Below are 24,368 nucleotides of genomic sequence, written 5' to 3' on the forward strand. Positions count from 1 at the left end.
GAAATGAAAACTAGGAAATCGGCATTGATTAAAATATCTAATATCTAACCTGTGAAACCAAGCAAAATTCAACAAGGTGTTTAGTGTTGACTTCTGATTCATAAATGGATTTCTTCATTTCATGCACTTTGTTGGAGTTAACATCAAATATCAGGTTGAAAATAAAAATGACCAGACTGTTACAGAGCCTCCTCTGGTTCTCAATCAAGTGTCTTAATGCAGAGGCTGAAGGTATCCTTTTTATATTACAAATGTATGCCTTTTGAAGACAAATACTGATGCTGCCATTCTTCAACACTTCTGCACAATTTGTTGTAATACAAGTCATTTTAGGCATGCACTGCACAGGTTATCTGAATCCTTTATGTGTTATGACACTAATTGCAGTTTTTGTGATTTTGGGAAAACTGTTTTGTTGTTGTTTGCTTTGAATCTTCAGTAATGTTTTCTCTTGCAGGTTTGATACAAAGCAACGGAGAGCGCTGGAAACAAATGCGCCGCTTCTCTTTGTCCACCATGCGAGATTTTGGAATGGGAAAGCGCAGCATCGAGAAGTGGATCCAAGAAGAAGCTAAGCACCTCACTGAAGAGTTCAGAAAAACCAAAGGTGAGTGAAGTTGCTTGCAGTTTCAACAGAAATGGTAAAAATTTAGCAGATAGATTTGGAATATGTTAAACAAGACTGATCAGTTGTTATCAATCCAAACAAAGGTTTGTGCAACTAAATTTAGTAAAAACATTCAATAAGGTACTACATACAGGAATCTAGCTATAACTTGGAGAAGAATATAGGTGCCCTCATCCATCTATAGCAGAGATTAAAGTGGGCAGCCTAGCAGCCTTGGAGATCAGGGAAACGTAGATTATGTAGATCCCATTCTTGTTATACTATTAGACACCCACCCAGGGTAATGCCAATAAATGTAGGAATGAGTGTGACTTATCATGCCTCCCAGAGGAACAACAATAAATGTAGGAATGGACAGATGAATTTTAACTTGGTTAATTATCAGTTTTGCCTTCTGCAATACTGGTAATTAATCAAATAAGTTTGCAAAGCTCTTACTTGTTTCACCTTACTTTTCATTATGTTGGGCAGCCTAGCACACAGGAAATTAGGGGAAAACCTAGTTTATGTAGAACCCATTCCTGGTATGCTATTAGAAGGCCAGTGTTACAACTAAAGAGATGACAATCCTGGTATTGCAAAAATAAGTGCGCGGATGGCTGAGAAAAGGTGACATATTTGGTTAAGGATGGCATGGTGATGGAGTGCTCATCACTATTGCGTTACAGATCCTGAAGGCTGGTTTGAATAACTTAACATTTCCAAACCCTCCTAAACATAATAAAATTAGTTTAATTCAAGTTCAAGGGTGTATCTGCAGGATCAGGTACAAGTCAGGAATCAGCAGAGGAAAGCAAAAAATTCCATTGCATACAATCACACTCATATGTTGATGCTTTCAGGGGGTTCATAGTGCATCCCATTACTGAACCTGCCCTTTTGTTTATCTTGTTAATTTAGTGGGCCTCTCTTAGAGTGATATTACCAGCCCAGCACACCACAGTGGAGAAATTCCCATTGGCCCATCACATGCTTGTAGAAGATGCGAAACATGTCATTTTTCAAATTAAAGGAATGCACTCTCCTAGTGAAAAAAAAGCCTGCTCTGACTTTTCTTCTCTAGTTCCTCTGTTTTACAAGACTGGTCCAACCTGTCATTGATGTGGATCTCCAAGCTCTTGTAGGAGAGCACCACTACATCCTCTCCCTGAGTAGTGACCGGACATAGAGAACACTTTGTTGTGGTGAAAGTCAATGACCAGTTCCTTATTTTTGCTGATGTTAAGCTGCAGACAATTATTTCTGCACCAAGAAACCAAGTTCACCACCTGACTTCTATACTTTGTCTCATCCCTCTTATCAATACACCCCATATGTGCAGAATCATCTGAGAATTTGAACAAATGACATGACCTGGTGCTATATTTATAGTCTGGGGTGTACAGAGGGAAGAGAAGAGGAAACAGTACTGTTTCTTCTGGTACTCCAGTGTTGCTCACGTTCGTATCAGAGACACAGCCTTTGAACCTCACAAACTGTGGTGTGCCCAACAGATAATCCATCATCCAGGACATCACACGCTCATCCACTTCATATCTGAGTTTACCCCTTAATAGAGATGTTAGGATTGCATTGAAGGCACTGAAGAAATCGAAATAACATAATCCTTACAGTGCTGCCAGCTTTGTCCTGGTGAGAATAAGCTTTCTGGAGCAGAAGCAATGCATCCTCAGCTCTAGTTTTGTCCATTAAGCATACTGAAATGGGTCCACAACAGGACACATTATCCAGGACCAGCCTCTCAATTTAACTGTCATAAGAGTTAGAACCTACAGTTTATTTAAGTATACATTTCATTTAATAACATGTGGCCTTTAAAAGAAAATGTATTGAAATTGATGTTTTTGTTGAATAGACACTAAATTGTTCTGGCTTAAGTTGACATTGTTGGTCAGCAACTATTAGGAAATTAATTAGAGAAGTAGCTACTTAACTGTCTGTGAATTCAATTATTTAATTGTTAATTGCTTATATGTCAACATTTTAATATGCGATAAATTTCATAAACCACCATCTGAATAAGAAAACATTTGTTTGTGAGCATCTCACTTGTCTAAGTTTAAATTTACCTGTAACATTTTTTGGAAATGTACTGGAAAATGCTTTTTCTTAGAAAAAGCGTGAATGCTGCAAGAAGCATTCTTTTCATATCATCTGACACCTCTTCCAACCACATCTTCTTGACCTGCATGTATAAAGACATATTTCTTTTTCTATTGCATGAATAAACTCTTTTAAATAATTATTGCAATTGATGTTTATAAACATTTCTTTCAGTATGGACAAAAAGAATGGACATTGTGCTAAACTATAGAATCCTTAGTTAAAATGTACTATTTAAAAACAGCCATAAGGCTTTACATATTTTGAAGTCCTCACTTTTTCTTCATGTTTACACTGCTGTTCAAAGACTTAACAGTACTTACATGGCGCACAGTATAATTGACATTTCTGTTTTTCCTGATAAGCCTGTGTCTGCTCATCTTGTTACAGTTGCATTTGAATCACTTTGTTCTAACACAGGCTCTCCATGTAATCCCACTGTCTTTTTGAGTCGGGCCGTATCCAATGTCATCTGCTCCATTGTGTTTGGTCAGCGTTTTGATTACCAAGATAAAAATTTTCTCAACCTGCTGTCTCTGATGGATACAAATTTACATTTGCTAACCAGTCCCATTGGAATGGTAAGATAACTGAATGTTTATTCACTGTTTAGGATATACTTCTTTATGTGGAAGTTGAAAAACCAAATCAATTGATTTTGACTAGTTTATTATATTTCTTTTCATGTCTTTTCCAGCTGTATAACATGTTTCCAGTATTCACTAAATTAATTCCTGGAACCTTCAACAAGGTGGTAAAGAACATGAATGAAATAAAGCAATTTATTTCAGCAATGATTCATCAACACAAAGCAGCACTGCTTAACGACAGCCCACGGGATTTTATAGACAGCTTCCTCATCAAAATGAAACAGGTAACCCAATAACTACATTTGGGGGGATGAATGGATGATTTGCTACTGTTTAGGTGAAACAAGATTTTAATACCATTATTTTTTAAATTTAATATAAATGCCTGCCTTAATTGTTCTCCTTTCTCAGATATCACAGATATGTCAAATTACAATGAACCTGCCTGTTTGGTTTGCTTGTCCAGTAAAGCTAAATTGCCTAGTATCATGAACTTGTTAAGAGCTTTCTATGATTTTCAATTATTTAACATTATTATTAGAACTGATTAATACAATTCAGAATCCTAATAATGGGTGCCAGTCTATCACAAGGCCAACTCACATAATCACACTGAGGTTGCCTATTTATAATCACCAAATGAGATGAGAAAAGAAAATCTGAGCATCTGGAGAAAAACCTGTTCAGAAAATGACAGCATTTGATCAGAGTCCATCAGGTGTGGAATTCACACTGGATCTGCATCGCAGCAGCACTAAGCACTGCACTGTGTTTACATACTAGCCATTAACTGAATAATTACTCAAAAATGAGCCAAGCACCATGAGCAGATTCAAGTGTACATGACAATGTCTCATGGTGAAGATTTTGTATAGTTTATCTGCTTTGACAATTGATTTATACTTCCAGTGCTGCCATGAGCAGACACCTGCAACAGCAGCTCCCATGTTTGTTCATATTTGTTGTTATTTGCTATAGTTTGCTGCTTTTTGTCTGGATAACATGGATAAGTGAAGCTACTGAAGACAGAAGAATCACACTCAAATTCAAGTGACAGCAAGTGCTTGATTTGTGCCTTTGTCTTCCAGAGCTAATGTATAGACGCAGGGGAAGGAGTGTAGGTGTCCCGCTCTAGTAACAGCAGGAGTAGTTATACACTGTACCTGCCTTCTGTAATCATGGGCAATGTAAGATTGTTGGTGAATACAATGGACGAGCTCCTCATGGTGATCAGGAACCAAAGGAAAAGCAAACTTAGCAGTCTCATGTGCTTCATGTAATGGCTTAGACCTGAAACACCAAACTCCACAGCTGCATTGGATAGATTTAAAATTGTGTGGGCAGACAAAAACAGGGTGAAAAAAATAAGAAGGAATGAATAAAAAGAAGGAGTTTATGAATGAAAAATGGTGCAGCCCCGGACACATTACAACTGAAACACAGGTAGGCAACCCGAATGTTGAGTTACTCACAATGGACTTACGACCTTATTATATACAGAGAGAGTCTTCACATGCCATTGTGCTGGCAGTTTACATCTCCACCCCAGCAGGCAATCACAACAGGCACAATAAGCAAACTTACTACTGACCATGCCGGTGCTTTCATCACAGTTTCTTGAGACTTTAATCACGCTTCACTTTCATACACCCTCACCGATTTTTACCAGTTTGTGGACTATGCAGCAAGGGATAACAAGACCCAGAGCTTGTTATATGCTATAATTACAGAAGTACACAACTTGGTTTCTTTTACATCTTTAGGCATATTTGATGAAAATTTGGTACAACACATTGTCCAGCAGCTGCCAGTCATCACAAGGACCATGCACAAATGGAAATTGGAGGCTGGTGAGACTTTAAAAGCTGTCTTTAAGACTACTGACTGGAACATGCTTTATGAGTCACATGGTGAAGACTTTGAGAGACTCAGCCATTGTATCTCAGACTACATCAAGTTTTGTGTGGATAGCTCCCACAAAGAAAGTGTACTGTTTTCCCAACAACAAACCATGGATCACAAAAGAACTGAAAGGCCTACTGAATATAAAGAATGGAGCCTTCAGGTCTGGAGATAAGGATTAAATCAAGCAGGTCCAGTCAGAACATAGGAAGCAGCTCTTTGAGAGGACAGCTTACCATGGAGACAAGCAAGAGTTACTGCAGAACAATGTAAAGAAAGTGAAGAATTGGATGAGGGTTATCACTGGCTACAAGCAAGCTGTACAACCTGTACAGGAAGGGAATAAAAACAGAGCTAAAGGACTGTACCAGTTCTTCAACGGGTTTGACTAATTCTTGTCAGTCCACCCATTCTCCAAAACTGCTAGCCTCTCTTAGCAAACTGATGAGGTTCTGGAATCCCAACTACAGCCATGACCTCCAGCCTCCTTCCACTTCCTGGACTATCTATTTTTTTTATAATCTGAGGGGAGAACTGTTAAAACTCTGCATAAGCAATGCTGCAGGGATGGATGGAGTCAGCCCCAGGGTGAAGACCTTTGAGAGGCTTGTCCTGAAACAGCCCTGATCCCTGGCTTCAGAACATCTGGATCATCTGCAATTTGGAAATTAAATGTAACAGTTTTAGTCTTTGCACTGCACTCTTCCAAAACTCTGAGAACCATATTATATTATCATCAATTCAATCCTGATTTTTACAGATTACTAAATTTAGGCATTAACATACTGTGTTAAAAAAGTCACTGATTACTTCTAAAAAATCCTGCTCTTGTGTTCTGATATTTGCAAGGTCAGTCCTTTAATATCTGGGTATTTAAAGTCCCCCGTGACTAAGTTATCCCCCTATTAAGATGCTTTTTTAATATTACTAAAAATTATTAGGTTTTCTTAGCTATTGCTGGCACTGCTACACCAAGAGTTGTGTGGCTATGAGAAAGGAGCCAGCAATGGTGGGACAGTGACTGTTGTAACAGCTGTAGCTCTTCTCCATTGTTGTTTTGCTGCATCACCAGTGCTCACTGATGATGGCAGCGCTCAGCCCATGCATACAGCTAACAAAGAAAAAATACATGAATTCTGATCTGACAGTTCTCATTCATGTCACATGGCCTCGAATCACATACATTTCCCCTCTAGGACCATATATGAAAGTGACTGAAATCTGCTTTGAAACGATCAAGATTTCTTTGACCATACAGCCCTAGAAACATCAGATTTGTATCACATTAAGGCAAAAATCGAATTTGAGTCACTTCAACCTAGTAATGTAAATGAAGTCTCTGCCACAGGCTCATTCGTCCATAGTTTGCTAAGAAGCATCTCTGGAGATCTTTTCTACTTGCTGCTATAAAGCAATACTATGTTTCCTCCTGATGCCCCGCAAAATGCTGAGCTTAAGTTCATTTTACAGTTACTCTGCAAAGGGTTTGGTGTACCTGCGGTGGGTTGGCACCCTGCCCGGGATTGGTTCCTGCCTTGTGCCCTGTGTTGACTGGGATTGGCTCCAGCAGACCCCCGTGACCCTGTGTTCGGATTCAGCGGGTTGGAAAATGGATGGATGGATGGGTTTGGTGTACATTGTGTAATTTATTTATAGATCTATTAGAAACACTATGACTAGATAAAGACACTCTTAAGCAGATATAGACATAGATAAGAAAGAGGGTTAAAAAGAAGTAAATCCATCCTATGGAGTGTGGAAAGTTACTAGGAAAAGTGTAAAACGTATTACATGATGCAAGCTACACCATCTTTTTAAACATTTTGTTAATGATGCAACCTTGTGCTGAAATTATTTAAATTTACTTCCCTCCTCATTGAGCAACAATAAATGCATTAGAATGACAAAGCAAAAAAGGATTTTAGAAATTTTAGCAAAAACGTTAAAAATACAAAAATGAAATCTCACATCTTCACAAGTATTCAGACCCTTTACACAGTACTGAGCTGATGCACCTTTGGCAGCAATTACAGCCTGGAGTCTTCTTGGGTATGATGTGGCAAGCTTTGCACACCTGGATTTGGAGATTTTTCTGCTAATCTTCTCTGCAGATCCTCTCAAGCTCTGTCAGGTTGTTTTTGAGACTTATCTTTTGAGGTTTTTTCCAGAGATGTTCAGTTTGGTTCCTGTATAGGCTGAACCACTCAAGGACATTCACAGAGTTGTCCCTAAGCCACTCTTGTGTTGTCTCTGCTTTGATGTTAGGGTAATTGTCCTGTTGGAAGGTAAACATTTGGCTCAGTCTGAGGTCTAGAGAACTCTGCTGCAGGTTTCATTAAGTATATTTCAGTACTTTGCTCAGTTCTCATAACCCTCAACACTAACCTGTCTCCCAGTCTCCAACCACAAAGCATGATGCTACCACCACCATGCCTTACTGTTGGAATAGTATTGCAGAGGTAATTAGAAAATTAAGACATTAGAACAATTTAGATGAAAACAGACCATTCAGCCCATCAGAGCTCACCAGTTCTATTTAATTATTCCAAAATAACATCCAGTCTAATTTTGAAGGTTCTTGAATTCCTACTGTCTACCACACTACTTGGTATCTTATTCCATGTGCCTATAAAAGACACATGGAATCCCACTTTGCAAAAAGGAACCTTAAAGACTTTCAGACTCTGAGAAACAAGACTCTCTTTTCCGATGAAATCAAAATTAGCATAATGGAGGAGACCAGGCATAACTCAACACTATCAACTTCCAGACAGTGTTCAGAAGCTATTTATAAGGCTAACAGAATGTCAGGCTAAATAGGATGATGTGCAAAGTACAAGTCAAAGGAGGTTAGGTTCTCAGTGTGAAGAAAAACTTCCTAATGCTTCTACAAAATTGTACCCCTATGAAGTTTCCGCCTGTTCCCCTGTGTTCTTGTTGAACTCTTTTTAAAGTAACAGTCTCAGTCCATTGTATTAATTGCCTTCATAATTTAAACTCTCTAATCATGCCTCCTCTTAATCTCCTTTTGCGTAAACTGAACGGTCTTTTCTTTTTTTAACCTTTCCTCATGACTCATCCCCTGTAGCCCTGGAATCAGTCTAGTCACTCTTCTCTGGACCTTTTCCAGTGCTGAAATGTCTTTTTTGTAGCCTGGACACAAAAACTGCACACACAACTCCAGAAGAGATCTAACTAGTGTATTGTAAAGCTTCAACATAACCTCCTTTGACTTGTACTTTACACATCATCCTATTTAGCCTGACATTATGTTAGACATATAAATAGCTTCTGAACACTGTCTGGAAGTTGATAGTGATGAGTGATGCCTGGTTTCCTCCAGAAATTATGCTAATTTTGATTTCATCAGAAAAGAGAGTCTTGTTTCTCAGAATCTGAAAGTCTTTAAGGTTCCTTTTTGCAAAGTGGGATTCCATGTGTCTTTTATTGAGGAGAGGCTTCTTTCCAGCCATTGTATCATAAGGATCAGTGGAGTGTTGTAGTGGTGGTTGCACATGTAGAAGATTTTTCTATCTCCACACAGGTTCTGTGGAGCTCAGCCAGTGTGTCCATTAGGTTCTTGGTTAACTCTCCTACCAATGCCCTTTTCCCACAATTACTCTAGGAAGAGATGTAATTTTTCCAATTTTTTTCCGTTTAAAAATTACAAATGCAACTGTGTTCTTGGAAGCTTCAGTAGTGCAGTATTTTTTATTTTCTGGTAGCTTTCCCCAAAACTGTGCCTGGACACAATCCTGTCTCTATTCTCTGCAAGCAATTCCTTCAACCTCATGGCTTAGTTTTTGCTGTGATACACTGTGTCGACTGTGGGGTCTACTACAGACATTTGTGTGCCTTTTCTAGTCATGTCCAGTCAATTGAATTGACCACAGGTGGACTCCAAACAAGTTGTAGAAATATCTAAATGATTATCAATACAATGGGATGAACCTGAGCCAGATTTGAAGTGTCATAGCAAATGGTCAAAGCACGTATTGTGGGATATTTCAGTTTTTTATTTTTAATAATCTTGCAAAAAAAATTAAAAATCCTGTTGTTTCATTTTCATTCTTTATTTAATGTTGCATAATGGGGGGTTAAAGTGAAATGATTTTATCATGATGCTGTAATTTAACAAAATATGAAAAAGTGAATGGGTATGAATACTTTCTAAATCCACTGTGTGTGCATATATGTATATGTGTAAGTTAAAAAAACATGTACAAAATAAGTTATTTCACAACTGCAAAGCTGGTTCCTGCAAGACAGAAGTCAACCTTTAAAGACAAAGAATTAAATGCCACATCAAAAAATAATGGCAATTGCATGAGAAGTCAGGATCAGACGATGTAAGGCACTGAGTTCTAAGATTGAAGCAATGACAGGTAGAGACTAATAAATAGAAGCTAAATAAATACAAATTATTAAGTTCAATTAAGCAGCAAGGTAAGAAATTTTATGAAAAAATTAGGCAGATATCCAACAACTCTTTTAAAATTCACAGTTCAAAGACAAGCCAGTTTTAAAGCCAGATCAGAATCCATACACTTCATATTGATTAATAACGCTTTCAAAGAAGGTGAAATATACAATATATTATATGCTGCTTATTGGGGGTGCCACCTTTTTATTTCCTATCTCTCTGAACACATGGGCACCACAGAGGCAATGCATATAGTCAGACAACTTTTATACTGTCTTTAAAGTAGAAAGGAAATGTATTTACTTTTATCTGTTAATAGATTCTGCATGTAATAACTTCAGTTGCAGATGTATGTATAACTTATACAAATCCCTGAATACAGTAGTGTTATTTCATCGTCCCCCAGTATCCATGCCTGACACAGACATGCCATTTTGTGTAGGTCAAATACAACTAGAGTAAGAACAAATCCAAACTCATGTTTAGTATCCCTCAGTCACCAGAAGGATAAGTGGCAGCCTTCTGTCATTGAATTTTGCTTTTTGCATGCTCTTTGTTTACTTTGATCTTGTTTCACTAGACTGTTAAACAAGACACAGGATTAACTAACAGAAATAGCATGCTGAATTAACTGAAAACAAGTGCAAGGTTTAAAGATATAAAGAGTGACTTTTTAATGTACTGTAACACTTCTACTATATTTTCCTGCTCAGATTTTGGAGCAGTCATTACTAAGTACCTCATCTTCCAATTAGGTTTAGAATGCATTTACTCTCAATTGAATCATTGGCGTCTGAAAGTATCTGTCTACTATATAATAAAACATTCACATCCGTGTGTCCAGTCCCTCAGAGGAATCTTATTGGTCTGTTTGGCTTTGATGTTATTGATCAGTTTGTCATCGGTGAAGCAAAGAAAGAGGAAGTGCAAGTGTGAAACATACAAGGGGGAGTAAAGACACACACTAAGAAAGTTGTCTTCAAAGATGGAAAATATAATACTGTACAGGAGGTGAGAAAAGCACCTTGAAATAACAACAGAGTCTGTGAATCAGGCTTTACAGGAACATGCTTGAGAGATGGAGCTGGTCAAGAGATGTTCACACACACATGAATACAGAGGAAAGGCAATGAAAATAAACACAAGGCAAGAGATAACAAATATTTTTAAAGTAGTATATTACAGGTCTTTGACAGGTACTGTGGCTGGTAGTTTGTAAAATTACAAGATATATCCAGCAGGGTGCACTGCTCTACTTATACTGGAGCTTCAAAGGCACAACAACAACAATAGAGCATTAACAACAGGGAAAAAATCATGACACAAATGGTAATTTTATACTTGTAATAAACAAGTGTATGCAGACAGTCCATATCAGGTACAGCAGGAAAATTCCCATTTGAATAACATCAGCATGAATGTTTCCGTAGTAGTCAGGACCCCCAACCCTAAATTACAGTATTAGCTCTAGTACTGTTTATGCACAGGCTGTAATCTTGTTCAGGTATGATTTGAGCATGAAGAAAAGTGTGGAAGGCGGAAGGTTATGAGTCTCATTTGGGCAGTGGTGAAGACTTTAGGCTTCAAACCATGAGGTCGTGAGCTCAAATCCTCCTACTGACTCTGTGCAACTGTAAGAAGGTCACTTAACCAGCCTTGCTTCAACTGGAAAATTTAATTTATGATGAGTGATCTGTGTCAAAAAATAAGACAATTGATATGTACTCAATCTGCTCAAAGACTTGAAGGTATTTATTCATTTACTGAGGTTGGTATGGAAGCTAAATTCCTTAACACCTCATTCAATTAGTGTTATGCGTGTTATGTAATTTTATTAAAAAATCTAAATCAGTCCTGTGGCTGTTTCCTGCTTTTTTGCCTGATGCTACCAGGAGAGGCTCTAGGCTAAAATTGAACTAAGAAATTTTAAGGTCATGCTATTTGATGCTTAAGTGCAGGAGGCAAGATATATCTGAGCTGTCCTTTTCATTCAACTAATTTCTGAATTTGTATTTCTTATAATACTCAAGGAAAGTGATAACCCAGCAACCGAGTTCAACCTTGAAAACTTAATCATCACAGTTATGGATCTCTTTACGGCGGGGACAGAGACCACCAGCACTACTCTCCAATATGGACTGCTGCTTCTTATGAAATATCCTCACATCCAGGGTAAGAATTTTCCAGAATCATTGAGCACATGAACACTTACAAAACAAAGATTATTGTTGTGTTACTAATGTTCATTCAGCTCTTCATCCTAGCGTATATGTCACGTTGACTCAAGATTTGCTTTTCGGCATATCATTCTCTAGTTCTTCCTGTTCATAGCATTTTCAGCTTCCAACCAATCCAGCCATTGCTTCTTTGGTCTTCTGTGCATTCTTTTGCCACAAAGGTTGAACTGAAGGGCTTTCTTTGCCACAGTGTGGTCATTGCTCCGCATCACATGACCATATAACCACATGCTTTTCGTATCTTTGCCATGATTGACACCACTCCCATCACTTTACATACATCTTCGTTCATTACACAGTCCAACCGGGTCCAGCCTAGGCTCCAGCATAGCATCCACATTTCCTGACATCCAGTGCTTGCTCGTGTTTGGTTGTCACTGGCCAACACTCCGTACCGTAAAGGGCAACTGGTCAAACAACAGACTTGTATATCTTCTCCTTGATGTACAATCGTAAAAGATACCAGTGACCTGGCACCATTTCACCCAGGCCATGTTTAGATGTCGGGAAAAGAGTTGCCATTTGATGAGTTAAGAGATCCAAGGTATTTGAAGTTGGTGGCTTTCTTGAGGTCTTGTCCATCAATACGTATGGTACCAGGCGTCTGCGGGCTACATTCCATGTATTCTGTCTTTTTGATGTTGAATCAAAGTCCATTTTCTTCCAGCCAGTCTTTTCATCACTGCGTGATCACTTGGCTCATTTCCTCTGTAAGTAAGACATCATTAGTGTAGAGGAGCATCTATGAAATCTCAGTTTGGATGTCTGCAGTGGTGGTGTCCATGCAGAGAATGAATTGTAGTGGAGATATGGCTGATCCTTGGTGGACTTTAATGCGGATGTCAAAGGGCGGTGAGGTTCCGACTAAGCCACGCACAACACTGCTGACGTTGTTGTAGAGGAGTAAATCTTCTGGGACACCATCCAATTGGAGGGCATGCCAAATCAGCTCATGGGGGAATTGGTCAAAGGCCTTCTCCAGGTCCAGGTATACCATGTGCAAAGCCTTGTTCTTTTCCCAGTGCTTTTTCAGCAGTAGGCTGGCCGCATGAATGACATCTGCATTGATTTGGCGTCTCACTGATGATGTTCCTATGCTCAGAGATCTTCATCACATGGAAAAGTAGGCAGGTTAGTCAGTAGTAGATCTGTGATGCCTCCTTTACATCAATCATGATTGACACATATCACCGTGCCAATCTGAAAAGGCAGTGTGCCATTTTCAGAGATTCAATAGAATAATGCTGAAAGAAGTTCAGTTCCTCGGCATCCAAGCATCTTCCAGACGTCAGCTCAGATGTCATCAAGTTCCATCAATTTCCCATTTTTTTATTTGCTGGAGTGTTGCCTCAGTCTCTGATGTCTTGATCAGAGGGAATGGTCTGTGGACAGGTTTTGCAGCTGGTATGGATGGGTGTGGGCAGTCCTGATTTGAGATTTTTGAAAAGAATTCACTCCAGCACTTCAGAATGGCTGATGGGTCCCACAGGACTTGTTGGTTCTTGTCTTTGATGTTGTTGACATAGCAGAGTTTCTGGTTTGCGCAGTGTCGAGAGTTTGGTAATATGGTAGATCTTATTCACATCTTCAGGCATATCCAGTTGGTTGTACAGTTCTTGATAATATTTCCCCTTTGCTATGGCTAGTGCTCTTTTCACTGCTGTCTTGGCCATCTTGAATTGTGGGTAGTCGCCTTTGGGCTGCATCTGCTTCCATATCTTTTGTGCCGTCCTCCTCTCCTTAACTGCATCTTGCACTTCTTCATTCTACCACTATGTTTCCTTTTCATTGAGGTGCTTGCTGAGCTTCATCTTCCCAAGGATCTTGGAGTCATTGTTCCAGAGGGCTTCTGTCAGCTGGTCAAGGTCGACGCTGAGGGCAGATAAGGCTTGCACCATCTGGTCCTTGTGTTGGGGAAGCTTCAGCCGCTTGACTCTTTCTACTTTGGCCTTTCGCACTCTTGGCAGACGTTTGAAGTTGAGTTGGAGATCCAGGACTAGAAGGTGGTGTTCTGGGTGTGGTGTTCGTGGATTGGTTTTAATAGTAACTTCAGGTCTCTCAGCTGTAGTAGCCAGTAGTTGATTTGTGTGGATTGTCCAGAAAACTGGTATAAGTGGCAAGGTGTGTTGATTGCTTCTTGAAAAGTGTATTTAAGACAGCAAAGTTGTGTGTCTTTGCACAGTCCAGGATATGGCACCCATCATCATTCCGATGACCCAGGCCTGGACCACCGTGTACTTGTTCATAACCATCCCTCACTTGGTCTACATGCCCATTCAAATTGCCACCAATGACGGGTGGGGGTTGATTTGTTTTCAATCATATTTTTTGTAAAAATTTATCTATTTGTATGGAATGAGTATGATAAAATCTATAAAATAAAAAAAATAAATAAAAAATTGCCACCAATGAAATTGGAGATGTGCATCGAGGATCTCCCAGGAATCATTCTTTATCAGAGCAGCCTGTTTTTTGGTGCGTAACATGAAACAATGTATAGGGGTTGCTTGGTTGAGGGCGACATGTGTTGCGTAAGAGGCATGCCCTAGCTCCTTGGAATAAGTTTTGGTGTGGTGGTGCCATGATGCAACCAAATAAGTTTTCCAACTGAAGTGTAGCACTGCCTGAAATTGACTCCCACTCTTGGCCAAGGTATCTAGGGCCATTGTTTCCAGCCGACACCTGTGAGGAAGTGGTGGTAGGATTCCATCAGCTTTGTAATGTTCAGACAACAGTAACTAGAAATGGTAATGAAAGGTGGAATGAAAGGCTGAAGTGTAAAGTAATTCCTACTGTTTATGCTATTCATTATGCTTTTTTCATGTCCAGATTCTCAGGATTTTTATTTTGTATTGTCTTTTAAAGAGAGAAGTATAAGAGTTAGGTGAAAATTTAGAGCTTATATAGAAATAACTAAAATAGAAAGAACTGTATTGATTCCTGATGGGAAATTAATTTATCTATCATTCTGTTCTAATCATCTTTCTTTCTTTCTTTCTTTCTTTCTTTCTTTCTTTCTTTCTTTCTTTCTTTCTTTCTTTCTTTCTTTCTTTCTTTCTTTCTTTCTTTCTTTCTTTCTTTCTTTCTTTTCAATAAATGGATATGGTGAGCAGGAGTTAATCTTTCCCACATTAGGAGTCAGGCACCAGTCTACTGCATGGTCACTCATTCACATGACTATACTTGTAAAATTACAATTTTTGGGAACACAGGAGGAAATGGAAGTAAATGGGAGTATCCTGAGAAAAAACATGAACATGAGGGGAATATGTTTATAAAAAAATAATAATAGCAACTTTGAAGTGTTGGTATCCCTTTTTGTAAATCCCTGTTTTAATGTGTAGTGAAAACATAATAGACAAAGGCAAAGTTTAAAGGGTTTGCCTTTTGACAAAGCACCCTGCATCGATGCTAATACAAAAGGAAATATGAAATCAAACTAAAGTAAAAAGCGCTAAGTTTCTCCAATAAAAACAAAGGCTTCCAGAAAATTGCTTCTGTGGACTTGATTGGCTCCTACAGAGGCAGGTCCAAAACAAACACAAACTTCCAGCTATGTGTTTTCTTGCTGAAAGATGTGAGACTTCCCGAGCATGCCAAACAAAATGTTATATGTTGATGTGGTCCTGTCATCCACTCTGGGATGGAAGAAGGAAGAATAGTAACTGAATGTGTCTTATCTCAACTCAGCCAACATTTTACCTGTCGTGCAGAGCTTTCAGCATACTTCCAATAAGGAAAAAATAGTTACAGAAACAAGATCTCAACTCTGGAGAAATGACCCTTGATGTTGAGAGTCATGTCTTCTTATTCAGGTTGGCCGGAATAGGCAAAGTCTGGGATGGAGTGGGAGGCAGACTGGAAGTGATGTCCTGATTGGTGTTACTCCATTCTATGGAAGGAAATGGAAACAATGTGAACCAAAATTCCACCCTCTCAAACACCCCGGTATACCTTTAAAACAATCCTTACAAGGGACTCACCAGTCTTTTGTGCAGTATATGACAATGTGGACTCCAAATCCTGGAATCCAGTAATAAATATCCAACCATGTCTGTTAGGCTTTGTTACCTTCCCAGTCTATAAAAAATACTGCATATAGCTTGAGTTAATTCCATTAGTTTTAACACGGCCTCTTGCAGGATTTTAACACAGTTTTCAAAATTTGTATTGCATTATAGAGGTTTGACGGATGCACTGTCAATTTCAAGTCAAATCAGGTTGATTTTTTTCTAATAGCAGTGCTCACTGGGTGGAGAGAGCACTCTGTCCATGCATTCCATTTAATTTGATTTTGATCAATTTTTTTGATTAGATTGAAAGCAAAAATCAACCCTAGATGGGATACAAATCCATACCAGTGAACCTGTGCGCATTCATTCTGGGACAATTTAGAGTAGCCACTACACCTAATACATATATTTCTGAAACATGGAAGTAACAAAAACTTGCAAACTCATGGAGAACTTGTAGACTACATAAAGTACTTTCAGCTATAAAATTGCAGTTTTAACCACTAGACTACCATTTTGCTCCTTCATTTACAGTATCCAGCCTAGATTTGTTTATCCCTGTGTGCAGCAATTCTCCTTGGGAATGTTTTATTTTAGTATTGTAGCCATTCTTCACACAGTGTATATATACCTTTAGATTAGCCATGTTGACTTCTCTTTTAATTATGCTAATGTCAATGATCTGAGGGAGGCAGGCAAGTAAGAATCTTATACTATGTAAAAATGACAATAAAGTTGATATTAAACCTAAAGGAAGGAAATATTAGGACAACAAAATATAATAAGATAAAAAACAATATATTAAACTTGCTTTTAACTGCATCTTTCACTAGATGTCGCCTTTAGGCCATTTTTCTTATTGAATACCATGGAGAAAATACCAATGGTAAAGAATTATACAGATGTTTTATTGGGAAAGCTTGACTGTTGTATGGTTAATGCACATTTGTGGTTGGTTTTTATCTTTAATTTTAAAAAATGGTCAAAAATGCATTTTTATATACAAATAGTGCAGTTTTATATTTGAAATTACTTCAAATTTTGTGTGCATTGTGGTGTCCAACCATCTTAATCAAGCAGTTTTACAGCTTCACTCTTTGTAAAGGTACCTTAATTGGCTGAAGGGCAAACCAAAGCCCTGTTGTAGAAAAAAGTCGCTTTTCTGATGCTGATGTCTGATCTTATCATGGTCTACATGGGGCACATTATGTGCTGGTCATGGGACTCACTATCAAATGCTTGCATAGCAATAGTCTGCATGTGTGAATTCAGTATTGCTAGGACTTGAAACTGCCAGTATGATACCATATTATGAATAGGGTTATGATATGATATTATTATTACTGTTTTGTATTTTATGAAATTATTACACCATGGTGGCACATAGGTAGCGCTGCTGCCTCGCAGTTAGGAGACCTGGGTTTGCTTCCCGGGTCCTCCCTGTGTGGAGTTTGCATGTTCTTCCCGTGTCTGTGTGGGTTACCTCTGAGTGCCTTGGTTTCCTCCCACAGTCCAAAGACATGCAGGTTAGGTGCTTTGGCAATCCTAAATTGTCCTTGGTGTGTGTGTGTGTGCCCTGCGGTGGGCTGGCACCCTGCCCGGGGTTTGTTTCCTGCCTTGCGCCCTGTGTTGGCTGGGATTGGCTCTGGTAGACCCCCTTGACCCTATAATTAGGATATAGTGGGAAAGATAATGGATGGATGGATGGAAATTATTACACATGGTGTGGGTGCTTATCTGGCCAGGATGCCTGTGTAATGGAAGGACTGGAAGATAGAACATATATAGGGCATTATCTCCCCTGTAGCAATAGATGGAAGCCCCCATGGGTTGCAGCAGTGCCTCAGATCCCCACAGGGCTCCATGGGAGTTGGAGGTCAGCACAGCCCTGTTGGGTTTCATAGTTGCCTCCAGGGGTTGCTGCAGGAACTGTGGATCATTACTTTGATGGGCTTCCACCTCACCTGGAAGTGCTTCTGTACGACGCAAACAGACCATCGGAAGTACTTCTGGATTGGGGATAAATTGAGCATGCTGCCACTACTTGAGGAGCCAGAGTCGGGAAGGAGAAGATGAAGTTTGCCAGGAGAAGTGGAGGTAGACTGAGAAAAGAGAGAGAAAATGGGAACACTGGGGCATCACACAAGTGGCTGAATCTATAGCTTTACTTTTGGTTGTGTAGTAAGACAGACACAGGTACATCAAAAAAGGTTTGGGGCAGCCACCAATATATTGTGCCCTGGCTACAAAAGGTTCATTTTGATGAGTTGTGTTCAGGTTGAAGTCCAAAAGAGAACTGATTTTGGTTTGATAAGATGGCAGCTTAAAGGCTGAAACTGGAAGTGACGTCTTCACTACCAGAAGTGACATCATCCATGACACCAGTGATGTCATCAATAGCATTGGCACCTAGTGGGATATCCTGGAAATAGTCTGCAGAGAAAGTTAGTACAGCTCGCCACCCCCTGGTCTGGCGTGGTACTACTATTATTTAGTCCCTCTTAGCTGCCTCCCAATCGCACATGTGAGTGACAGTTGGTAAATACGCAATATATGTTTGTGTATAAATGTACTATATATTATATTAACTTGTAAATATGCTTTTGTATATAATTTTCAATTGCTGCCAAATGTGCTTCATAAGTTTCAAGTATGACATTTACAAAATAATACATTAACATTTTCAATGTGTATAATGCCATTAACATTCAATTATGCAATGCAAGATTTCAGAACCGTATCGTGCTCTGGCTTCAGTCTGCTAAAGATTGCCTCACAGCCTATCTATCTTTCTTAATAGCAGACATTACCGATTATTTATTGAATCAAATGCTGAAAAGATACTTGCAAAATTATATATTACACTATTTCTTTGTTGTCACATTGAAAAAAAACAAAATAACCCCAAATACCTGACTTAAAACATTTGATATAGGAATGTCTACTGCAGTAGAAAAGCATTACACTTCATAACAATATGACGCATTGCTTCAACATTTCCATAGTTGGCCTACCTCAAACATTAGACACGTTATGTCTGAAAGCAGACTTTGGATGTTGTTATGATTTTTTTGGGTGTTTAGGAAGGTTTTGTATTTGATTGTACTCATTTTATTGATGCTTTGTATCTCCATTTTGAGCACCTTAGTTGATGGAAAAGGCTCACTGCTTCTCCTATGCCAACACCAAAACCTGCACACCATAACTTCAGAAGAGCACTGATGTAAAAGACTGTACCACCTGTACCCAAGCTTCTGGATACTTTGTTGAGTTTTGTTTTAGAGTTGTCGACTTTTTGTCTGTCCTATTGCCTGGAATATTCGACTTATATTTTATTTTTGAGCTTTTGGTTCTACTGACTCCTGGTTTTCACACTTCCACGTTATCATAACTACAATATATTGTGCTTTATTTCCTTCTCCTTCTTATTTGTAAAATATTAAATCTGCCTGACCATTTACTTAGGCAGAAAAGAGAATCAGTTAAATTGAGAATATTTATATTAAAAAATAAAAACAGACAAACACTTCAGGGGACAGTTGTAATCTCTGTGTACTGTAAATGAATTGTCAGAGTGAGAACTCCACATTTAAACTGAAGCAAACTGGAAGACCACAGAACATTTATCATCAAAGCAATGAAAGCTGTTCTTTGAGGAGTGCCTACCTTATTTATTAATTTAATTGTTCAGTAAATCTGTGCTGTCTTTTTAATGCCAGTGGATTTGTTTCTTTCCATTTAGAAAAGGTCCAGAAGGAGATTGATGCAGTGATCGGACGAGGCCGTGCCCCTGCCATGGAGGACCGGAGAAAGATGTCCTACACTGATGCTGTACTCCATGAAACCCAGAGGTTCATCGATCTTGTCCCCTTAAATGCTTTTCATTGGACAACAAAGGACACTGTATTTAGGGGATACACAATACCAGCTGTAAGGGTCCATTTTTTCCCAAAATGTATCACTATTTATATTTGTGTAACTTCCTTGTAAATTTCAACTGGAAGGAACAATTGTGCATGAAAATTTCACATTTCTGCTTTTGTTTCAATAGCTAAGATTCTATATTTTAATTAACTTAAGAATGACTATTTCAAGCCTTTTAGAATGGTGCAATGGTTAGTGCTGCTGACTAATGGCTCTAGCAACTCTGGGCTCAAATCTTCTGTCAGGTTTCTACTCATGTGCAGTATGCACATTTTCACAACATCTATATGTGTTGTTCTCGAGCTGATTTTTTTTTCCTTCCACATTACAAATGCATGCGTGCTAATTTAATTGGATATTCTAAATTATTTCCATGCGTTATGAGAAACAATATATCTCTGAAGATTATTGTGAGAGCCAAAAGTCCAGGAGATGGATAACAGCACAAAGAAGTGGTCAGGTAAAACAAAGGGTCAAAACCAAGAGATCAAAAATGGCGAGGTCACCAGAATCAGAGAGCATGATGATAATTAGGAGTCGAAAGTAAAATAAAAGCCAAAAAAGTAGAACATGATCCTAACACTAGGGCATACTTGAAAAACAACCTAACTATAGATTCTTGAGATTGTTTTTATCAACTGAGGGATAACGCACAGTGTGATCATTGACATACAGTGCATCCGGAAAGTATTCACAGCGAATCACTTTTTCCACATTTTGTTATGTTACAGCCTTATTCCAAAATGGATTAAATTCATTTTTTTCCTCAAAATTCTACACACAACATCCCATAATCACAACGTGAAAAACGTTTACTTGAGATTTTTGTAGTACTAGGGTGTTGTACCGTGTTAGCCATTATGAATGTAGAGAAAAGCCAAGCAAAATGACACCTTTTATTGGCTAACTAGAAAGATTACAATATGCAAGCTTTCGAGGCAACTCAGGCCCCTTCTTCAGGCAAGATGCCTGAAGAAGGGGCCTGAGTTGCCTCGAAAGCTTGCATATTGTAATCTTTCTAGTTAGCCAATAAAAGGTGTCATTTTGCTTGGCTTTTCTTGAGATTTTTGCAAATTTATTAAAAATAAAAAAATTAAGAAAGCACATGTACGTAAGTATTCACAGCTTTTGCCATGAAGCTCAAAATTGAGCCTCAGGTGCATCCTGTTTCCCCTGATCATCCTTGAGATGTTTCTGCAGCTTCATTGGAGTCCACCTGTGATAAATTCAGTTGATTAGACCTAATTTGGAAAGGCACACACCTGTCTATATAAGGTCCCACAGTTGACAGTTCATGTCAGAGCACAAACCAAGAATAAAGTCAAAGGAATTGTCGGTAGACCTCCGAGACAGGATTGTCTCGAGGCACAAATCTGGGGAAGGTTACAGAAAAATTTCTGCTGCTTTGAAGGTCCCAATGAGCACAGTGGCCTCCATCATCCATAAGTGGAAGAAGTTCGAAACCACCAGGACTCTTCCTAGAGCTGGCCGGCCATCTAAACTGAGCAATCGGGGGAGAAGGGCCTTAGTCAGGGAGGTGACCAAGAACCCAATGGTCACTCTGTCAGAGCTCCAGTGGTCCTCTGTGGAGAGAGGAGAACCTTCCAGAAGGGCAACCATGTCTGCAGCAATCCACCAATCAGGCCTGTATGGTAGAGTGGCCAGACGGAAGCCACTCCTTAGTAAAAGGCACATGGCAGCCCGCCTGGAGTTTGCCAAAAGGCACCTGAAGGACTCTCAGACCATGAGACAGAAAATTCTCTGGTCTGATGAGACAAAGATTGAACTCTTTGGTGTGAATGCCAGGCGTCATGTTTGGAGGAAACCAGGCACCATCTCTACAGTGAAGCATGGTGGCGGCAGCGTCATGCTGTGAGGATGTTTTTCAGCAGCAGGAACTGGGAGACTAGTCAGGATAAAGGGAAAGATGACTGCAGCAATGTACAGAGACATCCTGGATGAAAACCTGCTCCAGAGCGCTCTTGACCTCAGACTGGGGCGACGGTTCATCTTTCAGCAGGACAACGACCCTAAGCACACAGCCAAGATATCAAAGGAGTGGCATCAGGACAACTCTGTGAATGTCCTTGAGAGGACCAGCTAGAGCCCAGACTTGAGTCCGATTGAACATCTCTGGAGAGATCTTAAAATGGCTGTGCACCGACGCTTCCCATCCAACCTGATGGAGCTTGAGAGGTGCTGCAAAGAGGAATGGGAGAAACTGGCATCATATTCAAAAAGACTTGAGCTGTAATTGCTGCCAAAGGGCATCGACAAAGTATTGAGCAAAGGCTGTGAATACTTATGTACATGTGATTTCTCAGTTTTTTTATTTTTAATAAATTTGCAAAAACCTCAAGTAAACTTTTTTCACGTTGTCATTATGGGGTGTTGTGTGTGGAATTCTGAGGAAAAAAATGAATTTAATCCATTTTGGAATAAGGCTGTAACATAACAAAATGTGGAAAAAGTGATGCGCTGTGAATACTTTCCGGATGCACTGTATTTAAATCATTGCTACCAGTGACATTATCATTGCAATGAAAGAGGTCACATGACGAATTCTAAACAATGTTGCGTAAAAAGAAAAGCGTGATGGTAACAAAAGGATTCATTCAATTCCAATCCTAAAATGTGTGTCAGAAATGGAACCCTTATATGACAAAAGCACAAAATAGGCAAAAAATATGTCTTAACAATTATGAGTGTGGGTACAGTATGTGCACCGTTTTTTCAGGTTGGTGTCATATTTTTATTTGTTTTAATGGCTAGGGCCATGTTGTTTATGGCTGCATCACTCCTTCTTAGCACATAGCTGCTGCCAGAGAAACATGATATCATCTCCTTGACACTTTTTTTTTTTGGATGGTGGCATGCTGTCATTGCCTTCAATCTAAATAAACCTGTATCTGTGTGTTTGATGCATTAAGTGCAGGTGAATTTACCTTCTGCCTTTAGACATGCCATTTTTTCCACCTTAGGTAAAACAGAGTTCAGTGCTGCAAAACTAGGCACTAAATTGAATTCAGTGTTGCAGGTATGGATTTCATCTTTGTCTGATCCTATAATAAAAAAGTTGTGGATTCAGAAAATTAATGGACAGATGAACTACTGAACCAGCAACTTTAAAACAGTCATATGCACTTGTTACTTAGTACATAGATGGAACTTTTATTTGTCTCAAGGGAAAATTAGGCTATTTACAGGAACACTTCAAATATATAAATAAACAAAAAATAGATAAATGAACAAACACACACATACACACAATGGGTTGAGCACACAGCAGAATAATTAAAATAGAAAATATAAAAAGAAAGAAAAGAATACTTCTGGCTTGGCAGTCCCAGTTCCAGTGACCCATTATGTGTGAATATTTTTATTGGTATGAAGGAGCTCCCTTCATGTTTCTTGACACACTTCTGCTGAATAATTCATTGGCTGAAAGTCCTCAGTGTTAGAGTGTCAGAAGATGATGTGCAATATTGTTCATACAGTAATGACACTCACTATTGTTTTTATTCTCTTTTCCACTACTACATCCAGCAGGTCCAGAATTGTCCCATAACAGAGCCTGCCCTTTTAATTAGCTTGTTGATTTGGTGGGACCCTCTGAAAATGATGTTACCAGCCAAACACAGCACAGAGTAAAAAATCACACTGGCCATTCCATAGTTATAGAATATGTGAAGGATGTCACTTCACAAATTAAAGGAACACAGTCACTTAAGGAAGAAGAGCCTGCTCTGCACTTTCTAATATAATTCCTCTGTGCTCTGCGACCAGTCCAAGTACTTCTAGCAATGCACCACTTCTACATCCAATCCTTGAATAGTAATAATAATAATAATAATAAATTTTATTTATACAGCGCCATAGTGAGTGGGCATAGAGGCTCTTTGGTGCAGCAAATGTCAATAACCAATTGTTTGATTTCACTGCTATTAAGATGCAGACAATTCTTTTTTCACCAAAAAAAAAAAAATTCTCCACCTGACTCCTGTACACTGTGTCTCATCCCTATTATTTATATAATTCATAAGTGCAGAGTCATCTGAGGGTGTATGCATTCATTAATTAGTATGTGCATATTGTAAATAGCATAAAAAAGCCTTTTGTGTTTTTTCTTATTGTAATCTAGGGTACAGTGGTGTCTCCTGTGCTTCACTCGGTGTTGTTTGACAAGACAAAGTGGGCAACCCCTTACACCTTCAATCCTGGTCACTTTTTGGATGAAAACGGCTGCTTCAAAATGAACCCAGCTTTTATGCCCTTTTCTGCAGGTACAAACACTTTAAATATTTATGTTAAGAAGAATACTTCATTACATGTGTTTGGAAGACCTTTGCAAATTATGAGTGGGAAAGTTATCACCATGTTTGTATTAACTTAATCATTCTTATACAAATTTTGTGATGCATTTTTAAGCATAGCTGTACATTCGTGACAAATGCAGTACTATCACATGAAAAAAAAAATCATTCAGGATAAAATACAGTGAATTTCACCAGATTAAGGCATTTAAAATTAAGATTAGTTATCAAATAG

At 38.8% G+C, this 24,368-nt stretch overlaps 1 protein-coding gene across 7 annotated transcripts in view; it reads left to right on the plus strand.

The window, feature by feature from the left end:
- Positions 1 to 24,368, plus strand: part of LOC114648110 (cytochrome P450 2C8-like) — a 96,662-nt gene that overhangs the window by 62,440 nt on the left and 9,854 nt on the right. Inside the window, exons 3-8 of one of the 7 annotated variants that reach the window (XM_028796936.2) lie at positions 458 to 607; positions 3,152 to 3,312; positions 3,429 to 3,605; positions 11,677 to 11,818; positions 19,639 to 19,826; positions 23,962 to 24,103. The exons of 2 other annotated variants lie outside the window; for them this stretch is intronic. In XM_028796936.2, coding sequence (XP_028652769.1) covers positions 458 to 607; positions 3,152 to 3,312; positions 3,429 to 3,605; positions 11,677 to 11,818; positions 19,639 to 19,826; positions 23,962 to 24,103 — 960 coding nt within the window. The remainder of the gene's footprint in view (positions 1 to 457; positions 608 to 3,151; positions 3,313 to 3,428; positions 3,606 to 11,676; positions 11,819 to 19,638; positions 19,827 to 23,961; positions 24,104 to 24,368) is intronic. 4 more of the 7 variants (XM_051918841.1, XM_051918851.1, XM_051918848.1 and 1 more) reach the window with 4 other exon arrangements.

The sequence above is a fragment of the Erpetoichthys calabaricus genome, chromosome 1, assembly GCF_900747795.2.
Source record: "Erpetoichthys calabaricus chromosome 1, fErpCal1.3, whole genome shotgun sequence".
NCBI classification, from domain to species: domain Eukaryota; kingdom Metazoa; phylum Chordata; class Cladistia; order Polypteriformes; family Polypteridae; genus Erpetoichthys; species Erpetoichthys calabaricus.